A 26,079-nucleotide genomic window follows, 5' to 3' on the forward strand; every position below is an offset into this window, starting at 1 on the left:
CTCTCTAATTTCACAGTAATGTCTGACTACAAACCTTTGATACGCACATTTTTCAAGGTATTTTCTTTTTGTTTTATTGATAGAAGACTGTCTTACTTCAGCAGAAGAGATAGGATTGTCATCTTGGATTTCAGCCAGTGTAAATTTGGAGGGAAATTCCATGTGCGTTTTGAGAATTATTAATAGAGACATTTGCTTGCCAAGCTGGGTTTTTCCTTTCCTTTCCTTCCAAAGGGCTATTAGGAGCTAGTGAGGGGTTTGCTACTTTGAGCTAAGTGAATAGAAGTTTATGATTAATATGTTCTGCTAAATGCCATCAGAAGTAAGGAGTGAAAGAGGCTTCTCCAAGCCTCCACGAGGAGGCACAGAACACCTGGCTTATGGATTCCTGACATTTCTTATCTTCAGGAAGCATTTAAGAGCTTTGTCCTGCTGAAAGGCAGTTGTAATAAATGTGTTCCTGCTTGTGTTGTTTTTCTAGAGCTGTGATAGGGTTAACTTTAGGGGTTTGGGAGGAGTTGTGTTTCTTCCTGCCCCTTTTTGCCTCCTTTGCGGTTCCACACAAACCCAGTTTTATGAAATGTTGCTCTGTGGGTTGTTGCAAGTGCTCACAAATTTGACAGCAGTGCTTTTCTCTTCTAAAAGCAGAAATAAGGGTTGGGGATTGAAAAGCCCTTTTCGTTTTTACCCTTTGGTTTGTGGCTACAATAGAGACACTTTTTTTCTGGGAATAAAAAGCCAGCAGAGGGCACTTGGTGAACAATGTTCTGTGCGGGGTTTCATTTACCCAGGCACAATATTCCAGCTGTAGGACAGCTGGAAAGTAGGACAGCTCTGTATGACTGTTTTCTTGACATTTTGGAGGCATAGAGAGAGTAAAACAAATATTGCTTCCTACTGGTTTAACAAAAATAAATAAGGCATCTTATTCCATTGCAATGAATGCATTTGTCACACTGTCTTGCTAAGACTCATTTCTTCAGCACAGTTACCTTTTATTTATCCCCCTGAAAGTATAATAGCAAATATACATAGATTAAGCTCTAAACCCTTCCTGTGATATCTATAACTGAAAAAATGAGGAGCAGTGTAGTATAAAGTCATAAAAATACACAGTGGGCTTTGTTTTATTTTGGTTTGGTTTGGTTTGGTTTGGTTTGGTTTGGTTTAATGGGGTGCTTTGGAGGGGGTTGTTTTGTCACTTGTTTGTTTTTTAAATACTAGTGCTGTTATAGCCCAGATGACCTGTTATAGCCCAGATGACCTATTACCAAGGTTTGTAGGGAGGGACTTTTATCAGGCCAAGAAATACCCCTTGAAGGAAACACACTGTTTCCTGAAGCATCTGTGTGTTTCCAAGCTAGCAGTATCTTTTATGTATGTGCGTTTTTTTTTTTTCTTCAGAGTGGGAGCTTAGACAATCCTCCATCTGCAAATAATTGAGCATTGCCTGCATTCCAGGGCTTGAGCCTTTTGTTTGAGCTGGTTTTCTTCCTCCTTTCTGTGGCTTGAAGTGGCTGAGGGGAAGCTCGCATGTGGTGTGGGTCAGCCTTAGCCCTCAAAAGAATTAAGGAGCTGATATTTGGTTGTTTTCTCCAGGGTGATTTCAGTGATATCAACATCTCTGCAGAAAGAGAGAGAGGGAGGGGAAGAGAAGGGGCTAAACTTGGACTATCCCAGAAGCTGAAACAGAAGTTGCAGCAAGGATTGCAGCACCCAGAGACACATGATTTCATGATGCATATTTAAAATAATCACCTTCCTTGCTTGTTTTCAGTATTTTTTAGTACTCTGCTCAACTGCTGAGTGTCATATTATGGGAATGACTGTCCTCAGGCTTAGCTGAATTAATGGTGAGAGGTGTCCCCACCCATGGCAGAGGGTTTGGAGCTAGATGATCTTTAAGGTCACTTCCAACCCTTAACATTCTATGATTCTGTATCAAGTATATCCACACTTATGTCTCGCTGATGTTCTATATGAGCCATTTCCATACATCATATTGAACGAAAGGGAGCTCACAGAGGGAAACACTAACCAGTTAATCTGGCCTCACTGTGAACTTAGATAAAGTACAAGATGAGCAGACTAACTCCTTTTTGTCTCTTACCAGTGTCCCTTTCAAAGATGAAAAAATGAGCTCACTTTTACAGCCATTCTTTGGCAAGAATAATGTACAAGGACATCTTAAAAATTCCTTTACTGTAGCAGATTATCAGCCTTATGCTCTTGCCATATGGAATACGGAGGTGTGGGCCACCAAGGTACTAGAAGTGGGAGAAGTGGGGATTCCTCCTCCTTAAATGTGTGAATTGTTATTGTACTCATTAGTTTTCAAAGCTGTCCCTCTTGTTCACAATGAAACGGGAAAAAAACCACAAGAAGTATGTGCTACCCATGTTCTGCATGTTGAGTGAACTTTCAAGACAGACACTTGCTGTGTCACCACCCAGAGAAGGAAGGACAAGTCAAGGTCTGCCAGTCATTCAAAACTTCTCCCAGGAAATCTGAAAGACAGTCATACATAACCCCTGGGAATGGCTTTAACTACAGCTCTGGGAAAATATAATAAACAGGGATGTTTAAACATCCCAAGTGCTGCTGCAAATCTGAGTACTAAACAGTAGAGTTGTAAACAACATGTAGAGGGCATCCAGGCCCTTCTATAGTCACACAGCTCACACTTTTGAGTGGAGGTGCTCATACAGCACCAAGCAGAACACAGAAATCACAGCAGTAATTCTATTTAAAAACAGATGGATGATACAACAATGAAATAAATGTGTTATTTCTGTCCTCTGTATCACTGAGCACAGCCCCTGTCAGGGCTCCTCTGTTCCCTTGCAGCTCAGTTCTTACCTGCTGCTCTTGCACCTCCGGGTCACCACTTGTGCCCTGGCTCAGTTTCTCTTTCCCATCTCTGGCCAAGAAGCACAGCAGAGCAATTTTTGGAGGGCAAAAAGGATTGGTGTCAGGAAGTGTAATAATTTGGAAAATACCATGCACCTCCTCCTCCTCCTCCTCTTCCTCTTCTTAAAATTCAGATCCTCATTCTTAAAATTCTTGCTCTTCAGGAGACAGGAACTGCTCAGCCTGTGTTCTTGTGCCATACTGTGAGGGTATCATGTTTAGTGATATGTGACATTGATGATAGCCCTTTCTTCTCAAAGGCTGAGACAAAAAAAGTAATTTAGAGGGAAAAAAAAGAGAGAAAAATTATTAAAAAACAGATGTGGGAATATTCTGGTTTTTTTCTTTTTTTTTTTTTTCATGCCAACTTAAAAATTCAAGTGAAAGAAATTTATTATCAGAAATAAAAAAGAGAGAGAAAAATCACATTCTGAAAAATTTTCAGTATGTTCTTGGGGACATCTTTGTGCATCAGTCAGTTTCCTGTTTCCGGCAAAGTTTTATATTTTTTCCATAATAATAATAATCATGCATCTGGCTCCCCACACCACGAGAGCTTTGTGACTTTCTGTGGCTTCAAGTTCTTTGTGACTTTGCCAGGCTTCAAGTTCTGTTTCTTCAGGCTAAAGTGGGGATTGCATCACCCTGTTCCTGGCTACGTGTTAATGCTTGTGAGCATCTGCTCTGAAACAGACTGAGAAAAATGCAATAAAATCCTGTTACCACTTGTAACCTTTATGATATGAGTCCTGCAAAGTGTTTTTGGAGCTGAACCTATTGGCTTTATTCAAGAAGTTGTCTTTTACCATTTGCCTTTGAGTATTAATACAGGTGAACCCCTGTGCAAATGTGCTTAATGCCTATTTATTAGTTGAATTTAAACGATTTTGTTGCAATTTTTATTTGTGACTCTTGTCAAAGGTCTTTCCTTCCTCAAAAAATATGGAAACACCTTTTTAATGCCATGTAAAAGTGGAGAAAAATGCTGTTCTTAGTATGTAATTACTAAAGGCTAAATCAGCATTCACACAGTGCCTGTCAGTCTAAAAGAGGTGAAAGACAGAGCTGTGTGACTGGTGTGGGGAGGAATTGGAGAGAGAGGTTTTAGATGGCTTCTGTACAGTGTGACTGGAAGGCACCTGAGATGAGATATAAACCCAAGATCTGGCCATAGTTTAGAAAAGAAAGGTTAAGGGAAAAGGTTTAAGGAAAATGGAAAGGGTAAAGGGAAAGGAGAAGAGAGGGGAGAGGAGGTGAAGAGATCGTTAAAGGAAGAAGATGGCCAAGTTACACGTCCATGTCTGAAAAAATATCCATCTGCAATGGCTAAAAGATGTGACCTGCCTTTTTTGATGTGGCAGTCAGTGCAGTGATCAAAGAATTTTATAATTCCAGTCTGGATTCTTGCTAGATACAGCACTGTATGGGAATGCAATTAGTACAGCTAAAACAAATTATTGCAGGATGTGCTTTTTCAACATCCCTTTGTCTCGTGGGGCCCTTTGCAAAGAGGGAAGTGTGGTCTTAAAATGCACTGGCTCCCCGTTTGTTTTCAAGTGTGACTCAAAACACGGGCTTTAGCTGATAAATTAGATATGGTGTGAAGTCCTTGCTCCTGACAGACTGCATTTTCCTACCAGCCCTCTGGACGGGGGTACTGCTGGCAAGGAATTTGTCTTTAGTCTCTCTCTGCCTGATGGTCCATCAGAGCCATGTTTGGACCCATGTGAGGTCCTGTCTCTCCACACACAGCTGGCATCAAAATGCTGAGATTCTTTAACTGAGCAGACATAACCAGGCAGCTTTCTGCACTCATTGCACCAGTTTTGCAGACCAATTAATCACTGAGCGTCTGCTAGAGGATTGGTTTTCATCATTTCTTTCATTAATATAAAAGAAAAAAAAAAGATGCTCCTTTGCATGTGAATAACCTCATCAGTAATTTCATCCCACTGCCATTCCCAGCTGTGTCCAGTGCATGGCCACCAAGGGCAGGCACAGCCCCACATCCTTTGGGGCACGGGGACCGCCTCGAGGCCAGCACCCCAAAGGCCTTCCATTGAAGAGCAGACCTTCCTTTAGAAGAAAACAAACCTTCCTTGAGAAGAACAATGGAGCTGGCGAAGGATCTGGAGCACAAGTTTTATGAGGAATGGTTGAGGGGAACTGGTGGTGATAACCTGGAGAAAAGGAAGCTCAGGGGAGACCTTATTGCTCTCCACAGACACCTGAAAGGAGGTTGTAGCCAAGTGGGGGTCGGGCTCTGCTCCCAGGTAACAAGGGAGAGGATGAGAGGAAACAGCCTCAAGTTGCACCAGGGGAGGTGCAGTTTTGAGTAGATATTAGGAATAAATCCTCATGGAAAGGGCAGTCAGACATTTGAACAGACTGCTCAGAGAAGTGGTGGAGTCACCATCCCTGCAGGTAATTAAAAGATCTGTAGATGTGGCGCTTAGGGACCTGGTTTAGTGGTGGTCTTGGCAGTGCTGGGTTAATTGTTGGACTTGATGACATTTAGAGATCTTTTCCAACCTAAACAATTCTGTGATTCTACACCTTTTGTAAAGTGGAGGGCTGCTTGAGTGGTTAATAGATTTTTAGAAGTCATATGGTCCCTGAGATGAGGGCGGGCAGTTCAGACTTTAGGACCAACAGATCTAACCAGATATCACCTTTTGGACTTTCTGATTGCAGAGGAGCCTTGCTGATTGTAGGAACAACTGGAATACAAATAAATAACTCTTGTAGACCAAAGGATTGCTCTCATCCAGGTTTTTGGTTTTGTTTTATGTTTTTATTTTTAATCAAATTTTGTTTTGAAAAATACATGAAATCTGAGACAGATGTTTGGAGGGTAGGACACAAAAAGACAATCACAGTATGTACAATTCTTACATTCAAATCCTTCTGTGAAGGGGAACCCCAGCTGTTGCACTGAGCTGCTCTGTACCCAGGGTAGCCAAGTACCTGCTGAGCTTCACTGCAACAGCAGCACAGTCTGAGCGTGGGATGTTGTCTCTCTTCCCCACCATGGGGAAAGGGCTCTTTGTTAAAAAAGTCAAAGGTGACCATCTCCTTTACCTCAATGGATAACGTTTTAAGTTCTATTTTACTCTATTCCCTTCCTCTCTTTCCTTTGAAAGAAAAAGGTGCAACTGTTCCAAATCAAAATGACTTCATGCAAGTCCTTATGAATCACTCCCCCTGTTCGAGGGCTCGGCCAGGAGGGAAGTGTTGCAGCCACTGCTGATCACCAGCCCAGGGGAGTGGTTCTGTCCTCTGGGTGCTTTTTGGCTGTGAAATAGGGTAGTTGCAGTTCTGGCCTGAAACAAAACTTCTGCACTTTGTTTGTATGCAGGATCCTTCCAACCTAAGTTTTACACAGGACCATCTATGCTACCTGAATCAAACATTTCCAGAAATAAACCTATTTAGTTTGCATAGGTGTCAGTTACAATGATTCTGATGAATTTTTACATACTTCCCCCCCCCCAAAAGGTGCTCTTTTTAACTAAGTTACATTGTCACAGTAACAATTTCTTATTGCACAGTTTCAGCTTAAGTATCCAGCTTTGCAGTGCTTCATGACAAAAAGAGAAAATACTGAATTCAGCCTTCTAATGCTTTTTGGCTGATTTAGAAGTGGACTTTGTAGTAATACATCACTTCCTTCCTTCTGTTGATGTTTTATGAACTTCCAGACTCTTTCTCAATCAGCTTCACCCTTCCGCTGAAGAAATACTATATTTCTTGTGGAAAAAAAGTGTTCTTACTGATGGCCCATGATGCTGAAGAGTGAACACAGAAGCTAAAGTTCCACAGGCTGCAGTTTCACAAGGTTTCCTTCTTTTATGTTTCACAAAATGGGAGGGCCTTGCAACTTCCAGTTTTTGTCTGACACAGAGGGTGATTACTCCTGCTCCTCCTTTCAGCTGTCTCTGAAGGACAGCAGATGAGATCTTAAGCAAAATGTCTCACTAGGGTCAGTTATAATGTGACCCTGTCGTTTTGTGAGTCTTTTATCCTGTCATTAAAGCAAACCCACAAATTAAAACGTTCACACTGGCAGCACTAAAACTGGACTCCAAGAACCAAATGAAAAAGCAGATTTACCACCTCAGAGTTTTGCTGCCTTTGGTTCTTTGGAACCAAATGTGGGACATAAACACCCAGTGCTCAGTCTGTTTTCAGCTACTGGTGTTTCTGTCACGTGGCTCTGGAACCTACAGGCCTGTTCTGCCCAGTGAGGTCCCCTGGTGAGGAGAACTTCCCAAAGACAAGGCTGGCTTCCCTGGTTACAAGTGCCAAACCCCCAGTGTGACCAGGAGGTGGAGAGAGAGGGAAAACACAGCCAGACGTGGTGTTTCAGGAGGGCTTCTGGAGGCAATCTGACTCTGTCCTGGAAAATTAAAAAAAAGAGAAAATTGGCATGTAAGTGGTGACTTGACAAAAAGTGTATTTGAAATTTGTGTGATACATTTTGCATGAGCGCATTGATGGAAGAGTGTTTGTAAAACTGATGTGGATTTTGGCTCATTTTCAAAATTCCCCTTTTGTGTGTATGCACACCATCCAGAAAAACCAGTCTCAAGGTACTGTGACAAATAAATTTTTCCCCGTCGTAGAAAAGGCCCAGAAACTCAGCAACAATGAATGCAACTTAATTTTCTGGATGACTAAGAATTGTTTAAAATCCTGATCGAAAAACAACAACCAGCCAGTTGCCTACAGGGAGGTGTCCCTGCCCAAGGCAAGGGGGCTGGAACCGGATGATCTTAAAGATTCCTTCCAAACCAAACCCTTCTATGATTCTAGGATGAAAATACATTACTATTCTTCCTTCTCGGGGTCTGAGGTAGACACCGTGATTAAGAGTCCATAAATAATGGTAATAAGTGTTAAAAAGTCTAGGCTACAGATGCTCAGGTGGTAGCAGTACTGTGTATCACTATTTGTATGTAACCCACAAGTGGACAAATTACCCTTGACACAAGTGGAACCTGCAGCCTGTGCTGGGTGTAGTACACCAGGAAAATAATATTTTGAACTCCTGACTTAAACAAAAGAGAAATTTTTCCTTTAAGTGTTCAGATCCAAGTCCTTTTCCTGGAAGATCAGGCTGTACATTGTTTTCAATATCAACAGCCTGAGGGCTCTTCCTATCACTGTGGTATCACCTTTCAGTATCTCACTGTAGTTAAATTATCACTAGTCAAGGTGCTTTCCCCTCCTCTTCCTAGAAGAAGTATGTGATATTATAGTGTAGAGAGCAAGTAAACATCATGTAGTCCTCAGTAACACTTTGAAATTAGGATTATAGCAAGTCTCCTGGCCTCTTGTGCCCTCTTCCATGCCAAGGCCATTTCATTTTTCCCAGAAAAAATGTTAAACAAATTTTATTGACCCAGACGGAGTCTCGCAAGACATGCAGAGTGACAATACAATTCAGCTCTTAAAAATAACTAGAAAAAATAATCAATCCAGCAAAAAAGCAGAAATGTAGCCAAAGCAAAACAAATCAATCAAGCCAATCAATGTAGCCAAGTGAAACAAAGCTGTTTCTGTTTGATATAAAGAAATAATATCTGCTGCTCTGGTTGACTGTGAAGCGTCTATGAGAACTAGTGAAAACCATTTGCATATAATGCCTTTGTTCTCAGCAGGTCATTTAACTTTTCTAAGTCCCTTCCAAAATAACAACTAATAAAAAACAGATTCTCCTCCTCCCTTTCTTAAGAAATTGCTGGGAAAAAAAAAAAAAAAAGAAAAAAGGGAGATGTGGCTGATGGTTTTATTTAAAAGATGTTGATAGCAGGAGATATTTTTTCCCTTTTGCAAAAAATTACATTTAGAGGGTTAGGATTTTTTTCTGTTCCTCCTCCCCAAGTCCCTCAAAATCCAGCAGTACAAGAACCATCAGGTGTCAAAAGTGTGTAATTCAGTTTGTACTCCTATAGTGAAATGAAACACTCAGCCTTTGTCCCAATACATTTTTTTTTCCTCAGTGAAAATACTTTTTCATGGGAAATAGTTTATGACGAGGGAAAGTTTTCAGGAAGCTTTTGGCTGAGTCAAACATACATACAACTTTAAATACAACCTACTTATCTTTTGGTTGTCAGGATTTTCCATTGCTATTCATTAAAAAGTTTGACCCTTGATAATTCATTATCGTTTTGTGGGAGGTAACAGCAAGAGATATTACAGCTGTTTGCTTTTATAATGTTGCTATGTGGTGCTGTGCCACTGGAGGTACATAATACCACCTTGAATTTAACTTCATGTTTTTTAAAGACCTTTAAACCAGTTAGAGTAGTTAGGTCTTAAAAAAGGATATTTCCTGTAATTCTTCAAGTCGTTTTTTGCTCACAAAGCACAAAACTGTTGTTTTTGTTTTGGGTTTTTTTTTCTTCTGTGTGGTTATGAGATAAAACACTGGTACATTTCTCTTCTTAGTTTCTGTCTGAGTTTATTGTGGCCTAATCTGTCTGTAATGTCATACTGTGGCTGAACTTATCAAGTTAACTGCAATATAATTATTGTTATATGTAAAGGACCGTATCTTTCACCTGCACTGAGATACAAATTGCAGCTATTGATTTTATATGACAAATTGTTACAGGTTTGACACCAATTTAAGATTTTGTAGAGCTAATAAGAATAATTTGGCTTGTAGGAAGGGTTTTAAGGGAGAACTTACTGATGATGGTATGTACAAACTGGACATCCCTTCTGTATTGTGTTCACTCCAAATGACCTTGGTGTATTTACCTCTCTGTAATGGTTAAACCTACATATGAGCATCTGCACTATATTTCAGAATTGCCTTTGGATGAAATCTGCCTTAATTTCCCAGAAGAGCTTATGTGGAGTCATTAATCATCTGGTTTTGGAATATTTATTACCAAAAGGACCCCTCAAATCTCTTGATCTGGTAGCTCAACTCTACAACTACCTGAAAGGAGGTTGTAGTGAGGTGGGGGTTGGTCTCTTCTGCCATATCTCAAGTGAAAGGACGAGAGGAAATGGTCTTAAGTTGTGCCAAGGGAGGTTCAGATCAGATGGAAAAAAAAAGTCACCGAAAGAGTGATTATACATGGGAAAATGTTGTCCAGGGAGGTGGTAGAGTCACCATCTCTGGCAGTGTTCAAGAGGAATCTGGATGTGGCACTCAGGGACAGAGTTTAGGGGTGATTATGGTGGTGCTGGGGTGACGGTGGCACTGGATGACCTTGAGTGTCTCTTCCAACCCTCTTGATTCTGGGATTCATTCATACCAAGGTAATTCACAAAGCCCTTAACCCCCAGAACAGAGTGCCTTCCATGTTACTTGTGTTTTTACTGACTTTTTGGATGCCCATACTGTGATTGTAGCTTTATGAATTAGTGACTGTTGGCACTTCAGGATTCTTCTTCCTGCAGTCTAGGTCTGTCTTAGTGGTGGAGACATTTTTCCCTGTCTGGGACAGCTGTATTTTGCCAGACTTAGCAAGAGAGAACAAGCTCTGTAAGTTTATAGGACTTTCTCCATTTAGCAGATTTTACCAATCTTGCAAATTCAAAATAGAGAACTGGATAATCACTCAGACACTTAGTAAATTAAGGAGTGTTGCCTTACCAGAAGGAAAAGGTGTCTCCTCAGTCCTAGGTGGGGCTGGAAAAAAAACCCCAAGAATCAAAGTTAATTGTTTGACCCTAGAACAGAAAAAGTGTACTGATAATTGATCTAAGGGCTAGTGTTTTGGGTTTCTTTCCTGGGTAAGAATACATTTGTCAAACAATCTGAAAGTTTAAATATGATCACAGAATTAAATCAGGGTAAAAGACACCTTACTCCTCCCAAAAATTAGATGATGGAAATATTTTGATTATGCATTTCCAAAACACTTTTTTTTTTCATTTTGAAAACTGCAAAATATTTCACTTTGAAATTTCCTGAACAAAAGCGTTTCATTTTACATTTTAAAAACACTTTTTTTCTTTAGAATGATGTGCATTAAAAGAAAGACATTAAAGGGTTTATATTACTTGAAAACAATTTTTTTTCTATTTTAAGCAGAATTTAATGTATATGGTTGACCATAATGAAAGTTTCCAGCTGGTTTATTCAAATAAGACATCATAAAAAGGTATGATTTGTTTTGATGTGTATTCCCTTTTTTTTTTTTAACTTTCTTTTTCAGTTGGTCAGCTGGTCAAACCCAGTGCCCCATCCTTCTGGTGGCCATGCTTTTAGGTAGTTCAAAAGTTATCTCAGTTGTTTGGCATTATTCAAGCATGTATTATGGTCTCACTCATTTTCCTAAAGAAGAAAAACAGTAATTCTTGTTGCATGTGTCCAGCCTTGTCACCAGACCCAGATCTTCCAGCTGCAAGGGAAAAGGAAACTAGCAACTGGCTGTCTTTTGTCTGCAAGGGTCTATGGCCTGGACTTTGACAGTACAAATCCACAAACAACCAAATGCTTAAATCTGGGGAGACCTCAGAATTCCTAATGTCCTGCGAAGGGAGGGGGAAGAGGCAGGTGGTTTGCCTTTAGGAGTCCTGCTGCTTCTGTGGATATGCTGTGCTAAACCTTGACAAAGAGGCTTTTTCTTTTCTTTCTCACATATTCTTCCCACAAAAGCAAGGAACAGAATGAAACAGAACAAACAGAATGAGTGAAAAATTGCTTCAAAATTTGAAGTCATCCCAGTCAACGGCCATATATGGCCAAACTAAAAAAAAAAGTCTTACCTGAGACACTGAGTTTAATATTAGATTTCTTTGTTTGATGATCTGCATCCTGTTTGTAGATGCAGGTATACTCAGCATTGTCCTGTAACTGGACATTGGAGATCTTTAAGGAAAGGTTGCCGTGCTTCATCTGGTCCAAAAAAAGACTGGTTCTGCCACGGAAACGTTTGTCCTGGGTCCCCAGTGAATCCTGCCCTTTTTGAAAAAAGTGCACTATCTTCTGGTCGATCTGCCAGTAGAGCATTGACTTGGAAAAGATGAGCTCTCCAGGAGGGGTGGTGGAGCAAGGCAAAACAACAGTTTCTCCAACAAATGCACGGCACGTTTCTGGTTGACCTGGAATAAAAAACAGGCAACAGTAAAAAACAACATCAGTGTGTAGAGACATAGGGACAACAGGTTTCCTATAATTTAGCTTCATCACATCATTATTGCCACTGTTCTTCTGCTCCCAGCCAGGCAGGAGGTCGTACACGCCAGGATTGAGTGCCCAGCCAGCTGTGCAGCAGGACAGATGTTGCTATGTGCAAGTTGCCTTCACTTTGGCAGTGTGGTTTCTGCTTGAACTCATCTCCTCAGCTGGTGATTTTTCTCCCAGCTTCTGGGGATCTTAGTCTTGAGATCAGGTGTCTGATTTGACTTGAATAGGTCAGTTCACAAGAGGAAAAGGGGATGCAGGGAAGTGAAGGTGGGCACACATGATTTAAAAAGTTCTGTTTTTGTAGGAAGTCTGGCTGAAATAAAAGGATAAGTGTGAAAAGTGAGTGCTGGACCAGCAGGAGAAAACTCCTGGATGGGTTTGGTATCCCCCAACTCCCACTGTTTGTCTTTCAGATTGTGACTCCCAACTTGCGAAGAATGTGCTAGATCCCCCCATCTCCCTTCTCCTGTGACATCTTGCAGGGGGTCTGACAGAACAGGGCTTTTCTCTGCAGATCTGGCTTGTTGTACTCTTGCTTGTACCTGTCCTGTGGTTTCATACTCTGGCATTATTCTCCAGTAGCCCAGAAAGAAAGGTCTGCCATTTCCACTTTGCCTAAATGACTTTTCTGAGACCTTGGGGAAACTTTGTAGGTTTCCTACACAAGAGCAAAGATGTTACCAGCCTTACCAACCAACTCCAGCTCATGCAAGAGCCAGGGTGAGGGTGGCCTGCAGGTGAACACACAGGGCCACAGGCAGGGCAGGGAGCCACCTGCACATCACTTACACACACTGTTCATTTAATAAATCTGATGCCAATTATTATCATAAATTTTTCCAAGTTAGTTGAAAGCATACTAAAACTTGTAGAAATGGGTGATTCTGCCTCAATTCCTACCAGACTGTAGTGTTATATTTTTTGGGGGAAGAGTGGGCTATGGAATAAGGTTTCTACATGTTTATAAAGCATAGACAGCTAGGTATTTTCAGCACAGAATTTGGGCTTAAATTAACTTCTTGACCAAACCTGTTTCATAAAATGATTTTATAAATTAAAATGCAGATGAATTAATTTGGATGGAAAAGTTATCCCCAGCAGGGAGCAGAACAAAAGCAGTGAGAGTCTGTGATTGTGCCGAGAAGAAAAGCTAAAATTCACTGTGAAACAACTCAATCTGTTTTCATGGCCAAAGTTCTGTAAAGCATAAGGGGTAAGTAATCAGACTTAATATTGAAATAAATATTCTTGGTCTCAGTGTGGTCATTCCTGTGTTCTAGGCTTGCATCAGCTCTCTGCATATATTAGGCTAAAAACCAAAGAGAGTCCCAGTTTCCCTTTGAAGCCACTGGCTCATCAGCCAGGGCTCAGCTTGTCACATGCTCAGGCCTCTGTTTCCATATCAATCAGTGTCTGTTTTGAGGCTTTTTTGGTGTCACGCTGTGTCCATTCAGACAGACATAAAAGCAGAAGGAAAACTGTAATACAGAAAGCTGAGTCTCAGAGCCAAATAAGTGTCTTTGATTAAAACTCTATCACCAAGCATCTGCTTTCCTTAGGTTTTCAGATTTTTCAGCTGAAAATCCCAGCCTGGCTTTGCACAACAGTGTAAAGTTTTAGCTGGAAAAACCACATATCCCCAGTGCTATTTCTGCTTGTTGGTGGAAGGAGAATCCCGTTATTGTGTGGAGAGCTCAACCATTTGGCTACACTTTGGCCACAATGACCCCAGTCAGTGCTGCAGGCTGGAAAGTGTCCCACTGGAAAAGGACCTGGGGGTGCTGATCCACAGCGGCTGAACATGAGCCAGCAGTGTGCCCAGGTGGCCAAGAAGGCCAATGGCATCCTGGCCTGTACCAGGAATGGTGTGACCAGCAGGACCAGGGCAGTGATTGTCCACCTGTACTTGGCACTGGTGAGTTCACACCTGGAATCCTGTGTCCAGTTCTGGGCCCCTCAATTCAGGAAAGACTGAGGGGCCAGAGTGACTCCAGAGAAGGGCAAAGGAGCTGGGGGAGGGTCTGGAGCACAAATCTGATGAGGAGCAGCTGAAGGAGCTCAGGGTGTTTAGTCTGGAGAAAAGGAGGCTCAGGGGTGACCTTATGGCTCTCTACAACTCCCTGACAGGAGGGTGTAGCCAGGTGGGGGTCGGTCTCTTCTCCCAGGCAACCAGCGACAGGATGAGAGGACACAGCCTTAAGCCGGGCCAGGGAAAGCTTAGGTTGCACATTAGGAGGAAATTCTCCACAGGAAGTGTGGTTAGATATTGGAATGGGCTGCCCATGGAGGTAGTGGAGTCACCATCCCTGGAGGAGTTTAAGGAAAGACTGGCCGTGGCACTGAGTGCCATGGTCTGGTTGACACGGTGGTGTTTGGTCACAGGTTGGACCCAATGATCTCAGAGGTCTGTTCCAACATAATTGATTCTGTGATTCTGTAATTCTGTGATTTTCAGAATGTATCAGATGCTGACCAGGTTTTGCTTCTCAAAGGGGAACCCGAATTTCAAGAATATATCCAAAGGGTCTTATTTTATTTATAATAAAGCTCAGCCTCCACCCTTACTGCCACAGCACATCTGACCCTACAGTCCTCAAGGTGTCCTGCAATTAGTGATGTGCCCAGACAGAGCCATTTGCTGTCTCCAGCACACCTAGAGGGGCCACCACCACCACTTGAGGGAGGGCAGGGAGAAGCCTGAGCCCCATCCCTGAGCTGTTTGGGCCTGGGGAGCTCAGTAAGGCTGTGCTCAGCGGAGTCACCCTGAGGCAAGGCCATGTCTGAAAGCAGAATGTGGTTATGGCTGAACATGGTTAGACAACCACAGTGGGAGATGAGTGTGCCTGGGTCTGCTGCAGGTGTCTTGGAAGCAATGGAAGAAGTGAACCTCCACAAGAGCTTTCCAGTGGGAAAAGTCCTGTCCACAGGATGTCATTAGGAGAGAGAGTGCTTGCAACGTGTGTTGTTGCACGTGGATGAAGAAAAGATAATCCTTACATGGGCAGAACTTGTAGCTCTATTCAGAAAAATGGACAATGAGCATTTTCTTAATGAGCAAAAGAGGGAGAAAGAGCATGGATCCTATCTCCTGATTGTGGAGGCTTCTAAATCTCATACTGGTTTTGGAAGTGTATCTACTTGCTTTTTGGCTTTTCATTCTTTTTCTGAAGCTGGAGGACAGCAGTACATAGCATATGAGCTTAGCACAACCATTCCTTTCCTCTGTATAAGCCCTGTTACACTTGGGTTGACTCTTGAAACTCCTACCCTGCCCTACACTGCTTTCAGCTGGTAAAACCAGGCCAGCTGGAGCCAAAAAAGGAGACACTGCTGAAATTTGCTGGGACAAAAGCAGGTGACTGAAATCTGCTGTAATGAGTTACTTAACGAGCCTACAGCTGCACAAGGTCTTTTGTTGATGGGGAGAACAGACTTCTGGGTACAAGTCAAATAAGTGTCCTTATGGAAGCCAGTTTTGAGAATAAGAATGAAGTCATGCTGAAGGCTGGTGATGTTGGGTTAATCTTCCTGCTGAGGCTGTTGTTGTACTGGGGGATGTGGAAGTAGGAGCCTCCTGACCAGAATCTGAAGCAACCATGCAGTGGAGGTGGTGGCAGCTGGATGAATAGTGAATGAAGCAGGATGAGAAGTGCTCATCTGACCTGCTGGGTAAGCTTTGCATGCAGAAGGTGCAGGTCTCTATGGTGGAACAAACGAATGTTGGCACACAGCTTCCACTTGCAGTTTTAAGACTTGAATGCTAAGTGAGATGAGTTTATTTTTTTTTTAATTATATGTTTTAAATATTGCCCAAATGTTTAAAGCTATCAAGGTGAAGTTGAATGTGCCAATTTAACCAATCTGTAAGATGCCTATGATAGGAAAACACTGCTGCTTCAGCATCTAAAGTGTGGTGCGGGGAAGCTCACAAAGACTGGGGTTTTTTGTTTCTCTCTCCTTCTCCCTGAAGGTGATTTAAGTTAATAATTTTTTTTTTATTAGTTGTATATTGCTTCTTCCAGAGGAATCTGGGATGCTAGTAGGTGATCTGGAGCTTATGCCTCGAGGAAAAGAGCCTGGAAGTGGGAAGTGTGTCTGTTGTTAGAATTGCATTAATATCATCAGAGTGAATTTAAAAAACAAAGTAGTTTAATGGTGGAAGTACTGGGTTAAGCAAAACTGTTCTGGTGTTAGAAACAAAAGAAAGTTTCTTGTGTTTCTGAGTCCTTAAGAGCTCAAATCAAAATGTGTTACCCTGATATAGCAGTGCTGTGCCATTCCTTATAGGTTTAGATCTTGCCTGCGTGAAAAAGTATTTTGAAGAGGGTAGAGGGCTGTTTGCAATCACAGTTTCTCGCTCAGAAACACTGAACTTGAATTCCCTTGCTTTTTTGGGGGGGTGAGGGTGGCAGGGAAGGAGTTAAAGGGCAGTCACTTAGGTAGTGTTTTCAGGTGCACTTGGCTGCCAAAGGATTAAATCTTGAGTGGCAATAGGGTTTTCACGCTTCTCTTGGAGACTCGTGAGAGGTTTTGCTAAAAAGGTCAGTTGTGCTTCCAGAAGAAAGGGGTAGACTTGTTCCAGGTGAAGTGTAACCTCCTCAACCACTGCAGCATCTGGTAAGTGTGAGGCACTTCTGAGCAAACAGGAGTCTTGACCACACAGAGAGCTCTTACTACTGCTGAATTTAAACCTCAGATAAGGAAATGGCAGGGAGTTACCCCTGCACCTTGTATAAAACTCTCTCCCCAGCACATACTAGTGTGTCTCTTTCTTAGGGAAGATTATATCTATTCCTCATAATGTCAGAAGCCCAACTCTGCCAGAACTTGGCAGAGCATGTGCAAAGATTTAGGGAGAGTTTGCTGCTGGGCTCCAGTCATTTTGCTTACCTGGTTATACCTGCAGAGAGCTTGGTATCTTATTGAGTTTAAATACAAAACCAGATACAAGGCAGTTGGGGGCTGTAAATGATGAGATTCCAAGTCATGTTTAATATTATGGAAATGGTAGAGTACTTTTAAGGATATGTCAGGATAAACTTAAGGTGTGTCAGACACACAGACTTTTACCTACAAACTTGAAAACCACTTCTTTTGGGTGCTGAGATTTATCTGAAGGTTATGACCTATGATGATGACCTATACTTGCAAACCTTGGACTGTGATGAAATATATGCAAAGCAATGCATGCATTTGTTTTGTTTTGCTCCAAGATTCTGTTGGCAGTTCGTGTATTCACATATAAATACTTCTGCAAATTCCTAGGTGTATTATAATTTATTTACCTCTGGGTAGAGACACAAGCAGTAGGCAGGCAACCATCCAGAGTGCAGTCTCCCTAATGAGAAAGAGAGAGAGAAAGGTCAAATGCTTTGTTAGAATGCTAGAGCAGAGATCAAAGACCTTTTCTCTGGTGTAATTTATCCTGCCTTTCCCAACTCCTTCATCTGTTAAAATAATTTGGTTATGAAGGTGGATGGATTAGAAACTCTGCCTGATTTTGTCACCTAGTCTTGGTGCAGCTTTTATCTCCTTCCTAAAGTTTCTCAGTGGTTGTAATGGGATGGGGCTTCAGTTGCAAACACCAGACCCCTGGCTTGCATTCTCATGTAGACAAAGTTAATTGCACATAGTCAGAGTTTGCTCTCGAGATTATTTTCTGTTGGCAATTAAATGAAATTTCTTTGCTCCCAAACTTCAGCTATTTTGCAGTACAAAATAAAGCATAACTTACCATTTCATTTTTGTGCCTTCCCAGCCCTTGGGAATCTCTCCCTGTTGGGAGCTTCACCAGACCAGCTTCACAGCTGCTAGTTGTGTCTGCAAAAGAGTGAAAGGCTCTTATTTTTTGTTGTTATAAGCATTTCTTATAAGAGAAAATAGGTATTTTACTTGTACATCATTTGCTGTGGTTCAGTCTGCTTTCTCTCACTCTGTGCATGTAAAACATGGTGCATTATTACATACACTATGTATATAATGTGTATACATTATGTACACCCTGTGTATATACACTGTCTGTGTATCTGCATTCTGAATACACTTGCAATACAAAAAGTGTATTTTTTTGAGCAGGAGGGATGTGAGTCACAAGCCATGCACTGACTAGCCTGGAGCTTTTAACCCAGTAAAGGGATTCTTGTTCTACAGCCAGCTGAGATCAAAGAAGGTGGTGAAAGCTGATGGGTGTTGTATTTATCAGGAGGTGTAGGCACCGTCCAACAAACTATCAAATACCATGAAGCTGCATATCTACCAGCAAAAATAATAAGCCTATAAAGAAAATAATGCTTAAAGGAGCTTCTTTGAGGGAGCTTTAAACAGGTACTGCCTCAGGAAAAAATTCAAAATGGAACAGACATGGAAGCAGGGGGAAGAATGTGGGTTTTGGACTTTTACTTTCCATCCTCATAGCATCTCATAGCTTAAGGAGTACAGATATCTGAGTGATTGTTCCTCCACATGTGCTCCAGGATAATGCTGGTGGTGGAAGAAGTGTTTTAGCCAAGGTCCTCTTCTCACAGAGAAAGCTCTGTATGGGGAAGGTGCTGGAACTGTTCTCCTGCCTGTTGCTCCTGGTGCAAATGGGCTTCTTGAGGTAAGCAAGACCCAAGACCTGGATTTTTGTGTTCCTCCCTCTCTCATTGTGGCCAAGCTCTGATTATGCTTCATTTAGCAGCCCCTTTCTGATACTCAGTGCAAGCCATCTGCCATTTTTGGCTTCTTTGACATTAAAACCAGTGTGTCATCTGTGTTTTTTATGAACTCCTGTGGTTGCCTCTCTCTTCCTTAGAGGAGGTTGTTTCAAGCAAGGATAAAAATTTACGGAAAGTGAGCTTATTCCATATGTGTTTCCTTCCTGCCTACCTTCTGTAAATGGAATTCAGTCACTGATGACCACTTTTATCACAGAATCATAGAATCATTTAGGTTGGAAAAGACCCCTAAGATTGAGTCCAAACTTTGACCAATTACCATCTTATCAAAAACCCGTTCTGGGGAGAAATTCCTCCTGAAGAAGTCTGAACTCCTAAAAGTGATGTCATATGAAAGGTCTTCTGAAGGGTCAGTCGTTTTCTACCTGTTTTGTTTCTGAGTCGAGAAAAACATGAAGGTGGTTGTTCCAGCACAGCTGGTTTGTTTGTGTCACTGGTGTTGGCTGATTTACTCCCACAGAGTCCCTGTGGGGTTTTTGGTTCTCACAAATGCTTGTTCAAAAGTTTTGGATCGGGGAGCAAGTGGGATCAGAGTTGAAATACCAAATTGCATGTGACTGTTGAGCTCTCCTGCCATCCACGTGCTGTTGTTACTTCCCTGCTGAAATTTAAAATTGTGCATAAAGAAAGGTCTTGCTTTAGGAAGCAGCATCTAACCACAGGAACACTTCCAATGGGTCTAGCTGGAGGACCTGACCCTTAATTTAGGTTAATTCAATGCTGTTTAGTTGAAATAACATTTCTTTGTGGTTTGAGGAGACTCTGCTTGGAACAAAAGTGTTTACACTGAGCCCATAGAAGGATTGCCCTTGGTACCATAAAGGGGAGATCTGTTCCTGTCTGTTCAGTTCAGGTGGTGTAAGATGTTTCATGCACCACGTGAATCAGAATTTTAAACAGTTTCTGTTATTTCAATTTTTTTCTTTAAGTGCTAGTTTAGAAGTTTAGGAAACAAGCAATTTTTTTTTTGTAATTTTTTTTCAAATTTAAAAGGTGACCCATTTATTGTTCATTTTAACCAGACAAAGGAATTATTTAAGACTTTTTCAGAGATTAAAATAATTAACTGACTAAGGCTTTGAGATGAATAATCACTTCCTGAAGAATAAAAATGCTAATTAATAACTATTTAACACACTAACCTACATGAAATTATTAATGCATTAATGTAATTAGAACATATGATCAAATTGTAGAACTATGATCTTCTTGCAAATCTGTCATCCTGCTTCTGTGTCATATGTGCAAGGCCATTTATTGAGCACGTTAGCTCAACCTGCAATAAAATTAAATTAATCAAGTGGGGCAAGTGATCAAATGCTCCCAGTGCCTGTAGAATAGCAGGGCTTTGTGTCCCGAAGCAAATTGATTCAAGTTATCTCTTTCCAATGCAGGAGAGATGGGGGAGAGAAAGGGTCTAAATGCTATTGTTGAATGCTATTCACTGGAAAGAGTGATCAGTTTGGAATACAGATCAGAAAGCACCTGGGAACTGAAAATCTAGAGAAGGTTTTGTGGTCTGATGGGGTGAAGCAGAGGGCTGGGCTGGGCAGGGGATGCTGAGCACAGTGGAGTTCCCTCTGTGTGGTGACCACAGAATGTGCTGCTGGTCTAAAAGTTGTTGTGAACTAAGTGGGCACAACAATTTGTACGCTCTGTGGAAGGAACTGATCTGCTTGCCACCTCTTCCACTTCATTTGCCAACATTCAGCACTGGCTGAGTAATGTGGGTAATGCAGCTGGGCACGGAATGAATGGTGATACAAGTCGGAGCAGACACCTGAGGGAGAAAGCACTACTAATTCTGAGAGGATTAGCCAAAATCACTTAGCAGATGAATAAAGGCCGCTGCCAAGATGGAAACATCTTGTTATGCATCTGGTAGCTTAATCAGTGGTAGTTGCTCCAAGTAGGAGTTTTTCTTTTTGCCTCCCTCTCTTGTATGCCTTCAGCTTTTGAAAACAAATTCATGCAAGCTGACTGTTGTTACTGATGCTTGTAGGAGGATGGGGGAGGCACCTTTTTTCCATGACTTTGTGAAGTCCTGAGTGCACCCTGAGCAAAGAAATGTCACTTTACTCTTCCTTACCCATGTGAAGGCAACTTTCTGTCATTTCTTTAAATGGCCTCCACTTATGCAACCACAAAGTCCTCCTACCTTTAGGTAAAACCTATTAGCTAATAGAAAGCTAATGAATGAGCTTGCAAGCGGAAATTACAGTCTGGTTTCTTAGAGAAAGTTTTTATGGTGTGACAGTCTGGTAATGAAACTGGGTGATTACTTCTGTTCTTATCTGAAAGCAACTTGTAAACAACATGAATCATTTACAGACCTGTCCTGTAATTAGTTCAAGGAGAGGTATTTAAGAGATCTTGGAGGGGCATACATGCTGATATATAGTAAAAAATGACAGTGGCTTTCTCTTTTAGGGTTTTAGGTTTTGAAATTACCCTAATTTGAAAGCAGTCTTCTGGAAATCTGTGGGCAGCGGCAGGGAGTGTTTCTGTAGCTAACCACTGTGTGATCCACCCGTGTGGCTCAAGGCAGTGGGAAGAAGTGCTCTCTGCTTCCTTGGGGGACTGCCTGGAGCTTCAGGCTGCAAAATGTGCTGTGGTGACAGCTGAGTACTGGATTGGGATCCTCATCTTCAGGCGCACTGGTGTGGGTGGCTGGTCTGGTTTTCATGTGTGTTTGTTTGTTTTAGCGAAGTTTATAGCTGTTGTAGTTCTCTGAACTTGGCCTTATCTGCTGTGCACTGGAGTTCTGTGTACTCTGTCCCTGCTCCCTCTTTTCCCTGCCCCGTGCTCCAGTCACATCACTCCTGCTGTGGAGGTGGTGGGTGGGGTGCTGCCTTCGGGCTTGCTGTGTTTCCCCGTGCAGCTGGAATTTCCCATTGCCTGTTTAAGGCTTATCATGGGCCGCAGTCAGGGTCTGGGGACTGAAAGCTTATCAAATCCATATCTAATCTACAAAGTTTTTCCTTCTCAAGGATAAGAATCGAATGAGTGATGGTGCATGACTTGCTCCCAGTGGAAAGCTGTAGAATCATGGAATGTTTAAGGCTGGAAAAAACCTTCAAGATCATCAAGTCTGACTGTCAGTCCAGCACCACCATCAACTTCCCCCCCTAAACCATCTCCTCAAGTGCCATGTCTACATTACTACAGAGACAGTAATTCCACCACTTCCCTGGACAGCCTCTTCCAGTGCTTTACAACCCTTTCTGTGAATTTTTTTTCCCCTAATATCTAATCTAAACCTCCTCTGGCAAAACCAGAGGCCGTTTCCTCTTGTCCTGTAACTTGTTACCTGGGAGAAGAGGCCAATCCCCCCCTTGCTACAATCTCCTTTCAGATAACTGTAGAGACCAATGAGGTCTCTCTGATCTTCCTGTTCTCCAGGCTGAGCTCCCTCAGCTGCTCCTCATCAGACTTGTGCTCCAGACCCTTCATCACTCCATTGCCCTTTGTTTGCCTCACTGTACCATGTACAGGTGCTGCAGCAGGAACTTACACACCCTACCCTGGCTTTTAATAAACAGTTTTGGTAAGGAGGAATTGATCCCAATGTATAGAAATAAAACATGTGGGAGAAACAGAAATTACAGTTTATAATGGATCAGTTTCCAGGATTCAAACATAAACATCTCTCCAAAGGGTTGAAGGAAAATAAAAAAACTCTAGATGTGTCTGGCCAAAAAGGGACTGAGTGTGACCTAGCACACCTGGTAAACTGGAAGGCTCAGGAAACTAGACTTGGTTTCAGAATAACCTTTCTAAATAAGTCTCAGGCTAAACTGCAGTAGTTTGTGGCTTTGTGAAATGGGAAGGGTTTTTTGGCTCAGGGGGGCTGATGCTAAATGTGGCACGTTTCATTTCAAGTTTCAGAGGGAAGGAAGCATGCTCTTGGTATGCAAGTGAGCAGAATTCAACACTGGGCAAATGATGCCACAGCCTTTTGGGTGTTTAGTGGTTTCATGTTAAGTCTGGTCTGATTGAATTCTCAGACAGTCAAGATCCATGGCATTCATACTTCCAGCTGCCGTTTCTGAGAAATTTTGTATTTGTTCTCTGCTTAATTCCCTTGGGCAAAGGTCAGTCCAAGGCCAAGGTCTGTCTGCACACAGATCCCAGAGGGACACTGTCACTGTTGCCTGTGGGGTCGGTGTTAAGCAGTTTTGCATGACATCTGTGTGTAATTTTCAGTAGTGGGCTCTCATCCCATTGTCTTAAAATGTGCTTTATTCTCTGTGTGAGATAACTTTTGTGCTAGATTGAACAGTTAGCTTTCCAAGAGAACACTGCTGCTGTATGGCACTTGCGTTCTTCCTGTTGGAAAGACTCTTGGCACGGGGAGGAATTTCTCACCTCTAAAACCCCAGCAAGTGTTCCCAGCCCCATCTATTCTTGTCTTGCACATCCTAAGGCCTCCTGGTTTTGAGTGCTGCATGTCTGACACTGGGTGACAGTTCAGGAAGCACAGCTTTGGCAGCATATGGTGTGTCCCACCCTCTACCTGGTCTTGTGCTCGTGGGTGAGACTTATTCCCTGTGACTAGTGGTGTGCAGGGGTCTCATGCCCTTTTGTGAAACTTCTAGAATGAAACCAAAATGTCATTGTTCCTTTTTGCAAAGCCTTTCTGACAACTCCCTCAAAAGTTCCTCTTTTTCTCAATTCCTTTTTGTTCTTCTGAGAGTTTCCACTGCTTTTCTTCTGCCAGTTCCAACAAAATGTTTTTTTGCTTTTGATGAATATTTTTCTCAAGAATAAAGATTTTTTTCTTTCAAGAGAAGAGGCATAGTTGTGTGGGGGTTTTGCTTTTTAGAAAACTGTAGCCTTAAGGAAGCAACTCCCAAGTGACAATGCAGAAAGAAACAAGGGTTCCTTCAGCTAAATCCATGTTGTGTATTTTTTTGGATTTTGGAGGCAGTTCCTGTCTGAACATTTGCTTCTAGAACTCTCTGGATGATGGCTTGCTTGACCTCTGAAGGTAGAGATACTGTATAGTAAAATATTCATGTGGATATCAGGACTTTAATTTTTCATTCTTCACCCTGGGCTTGCTTTTTCTTCTGGCGTCTGTTAAAACTGATGCCTTAAGCCCCTAATGGTTTTTTATTTTTCTAATATTTGTAAGACTTATAAGTTTTATAAGTAGGTTTTAAAAGCAGCAACCCCCCTTCCCTCCTTTGCCCCTTGTCCCTTTCCCTTTCTCTAATACCCTTGTTTATACATTCCTTAACCCTCTTACCCCATTCTATGCTCCCTATATCAATCCTACCCCTGAACACAGCAGAAATATTTAGTCCTTTGTCAAGGCAAGGCCTAGATTGTTGGCAGAACAGCATATCAGGGCCTAAACCACAGAATACGGTCAAGAATTAGGTAACTATGTACCCTTTGTGCTCTGATGAAGAGGAAGGTGGGATGAACACGGGGTCCCAAAACCCCCAGACCCATTTCTCAGGGGGTGGACCCCTGGGCGGACCAGAGTAAAGGCCACAGGGTGGACACATCTGGGATTGGATGGATGGTATTATAAAATGTAACATCTCAGGCACGGCCTGCGCGTGTCGTGTAACATCTACTGCCTTGGCAAAATAAACCCTTTCTTATCTCACCCCTAATTAACTGCTCTGGAGATTTTTTCAGCACCAAAATTTCACGGCAACAAAACTAACCCTTAAATCAGTGGTTTTACCCGATTCTGGAGCACTCAACAACCAAACAATCTAGCTGATGCTTGGATTCAATCACATGAGGAGTCCTGGAGGCATTAAGTTAACTGATGTCAGTAAAAATGTTTGGATTAATACAACACTGATACTAATATTTCTGAAGTGGATGATCTGAAGCTAGTTATAAAAATGAGACATGGTTTTGAAGGGAGAGATGATCCAGTTTGGGGTACTAGTACTACTTTGGAGTAGAGAGCTCAACTTTTGTCAAAAGGTGTGCCTACTTATTGCCATAATCTCCAGTAACCTTACTGAGTCCTCTTACTGCCTTTGTGTGTGAGCTTTTTGCTAGACATAAACTCAGGAGAAACTCTTGTAAGCTCTATTGGAGCAGGAGACAAGATGGGTGAAATAAAGTTACCTCACTGCCCTTCCTCTGGCCCTCTCAGGTACCTACACATTAGTTATTTTTTTTCTTTAGCTAGTATGTCAAGTGATATGAATCCATGAGTATACCTTCTCATAAACCAGATACAGGCACAATGAACACAAATGGATTGAAATATATGGGAAGTTTTTGCACAGTATGGGTGTGGCTGGCAGGTATTTCTCCATGCATTTCTGTGTTGTGGCCTTTCCCTCCCACAGTAGTTATTAATTGCCCTAAAAGGTTTTGTGCCATCTGGATTAGAGATTCCTTACGTGAAAGAATTCTTTCTCATTGAAGATGAGAGTGACAGCCTAATTCTGTTGTTAGTCTGTTACTTGTAGTAACCTCCCTGCACAAAAATGTCTCCACCTACTTTAAATTTCTGCAAATAATTTGCAGCTTCATCGTTCAATGGGCAAAGCTCCTTAACTTGCATCTACAGTTGACATCTCATGATTATTTGAGCTCTTCCTTTGTTACTAAGCTCCCGCAGAGGGACAAAGAGTCCCTGGCAAGTGCACAGCTAGACATGTACAAGGCTGGTTCAGGCTTCTTGGAAAAACAGAATAAAGAGGGTATTGCTGGTAGAAACCATGGAAAGGACTGAGCAGGGCTAGTGGCTGCCAGAGAGGTGACACAGGGTGGTCCCTCTTCCTACAGAGGGATGAGCATTGAAGGAGCTGAGCTGCCTCTTGCTTCCCAGCTCCAGGCAGACCCCAGCCCTCTGAGATTTAAGTGAGATTATGTTTTGCCTGCATCTCAAACTGGGCCTGCTGTCCTGCAAATGCTGAAGCAGGAGTGTTGTCTGACCTTGGCTCTCTGCCTAGCACCTAGGGTATCTCAGCAGTCTTAACTTCTTCCACTGCTTACAGCTGGTAAGTCTCTAAAAGCTCATTAATGTGATTCCTTTTATCTCTGTTCTCTGTCCCATCCATTGACAGAGTGCAGCTGAAGTGCCATAAAACTTAGGGAGGATACAACTCTACAATAATTGAATTACTGAACACTGAGTAAGAACCCAAGGCCAGGATGGACAGAACTGTGAGCAGCCTGGTTTAGGGAAGGTGTCCCTGCCCAAGGCAGGGGGTTTGGAACTAGGTGATCTTTAAAGTCCCTTTAAACCCAGACCATCCTATGAATAGTATTGAGCTACTTAGATTGTAAAGCTCCAATGCATTATCCATTTTA

General features: G+C 42.1%; 1 protein-coding gene across 3 annotated transcripts in view; it reads right to left on the reverse strand.

Moving 5' to 3' along the window:
• Positions 1 to 5,765: 5,765 nt before the first annotated feature.
• LOC108495390 (myelin-oligodendrocyte glycoprotein-like) overlaps positions 5,766 to 26,079 on the reverse strand; it is a 33,187-nt gene continuing 12,873 nt past the window's right edge. For 2 of the 3 annotated variants that reach the window (XM_017811047.1, XM_017811046.1), the window contains 5 exons: positions 17,802 to 17,887; positions 17,353 to 17,405; positions 11,647 to 11,982; positions 10,529 to 10,564; positions 5,766 to 7,309 (listed from right to left, as the gene is read on the reverse strand). In XM_017811047.1, the coding sequence (XP_017666536.1) occupies positions 7,206 to 7,309; positions 10,529 to 10,564; positions 11,647 to 11,982; positions 17,353 to 17,405; positions 17,802 to 17,809 (537 nt within the window). In that variant the 5' untranslated portion in view covers positions 17,810 to 17,887 and the 3' untranslated portion in view covers positions 5,766 to 7,205. The remainder of the gene's footprint in view (positions 7,310 to 10,528; positions 10,565 to 11,646; positions 11,983 to 17,352; positions 17,406 to 17,801; positions 17,888 to 26,079) is intronic. The other variant, XM_017811048.1, reaches the window with a different exon arrangement.

The sequence above is a fragment of the Lepidothrix coronata genome, unplaced genomic scaffold (assembly GCF_001604755.1).
Source record: "Lepidothrix coronata isolate B3197 unplaced genomic scaffold, Lepidothrix_coronata-1.0 Scaffold30, whole genome shotgun sequence".
Taxonomy (NCBI): Eukaryota; Metazoa; Chordata; class Aves; order Passeriformes; family Pipridae; genus Lepidothrix; species Lepidothrix coronata.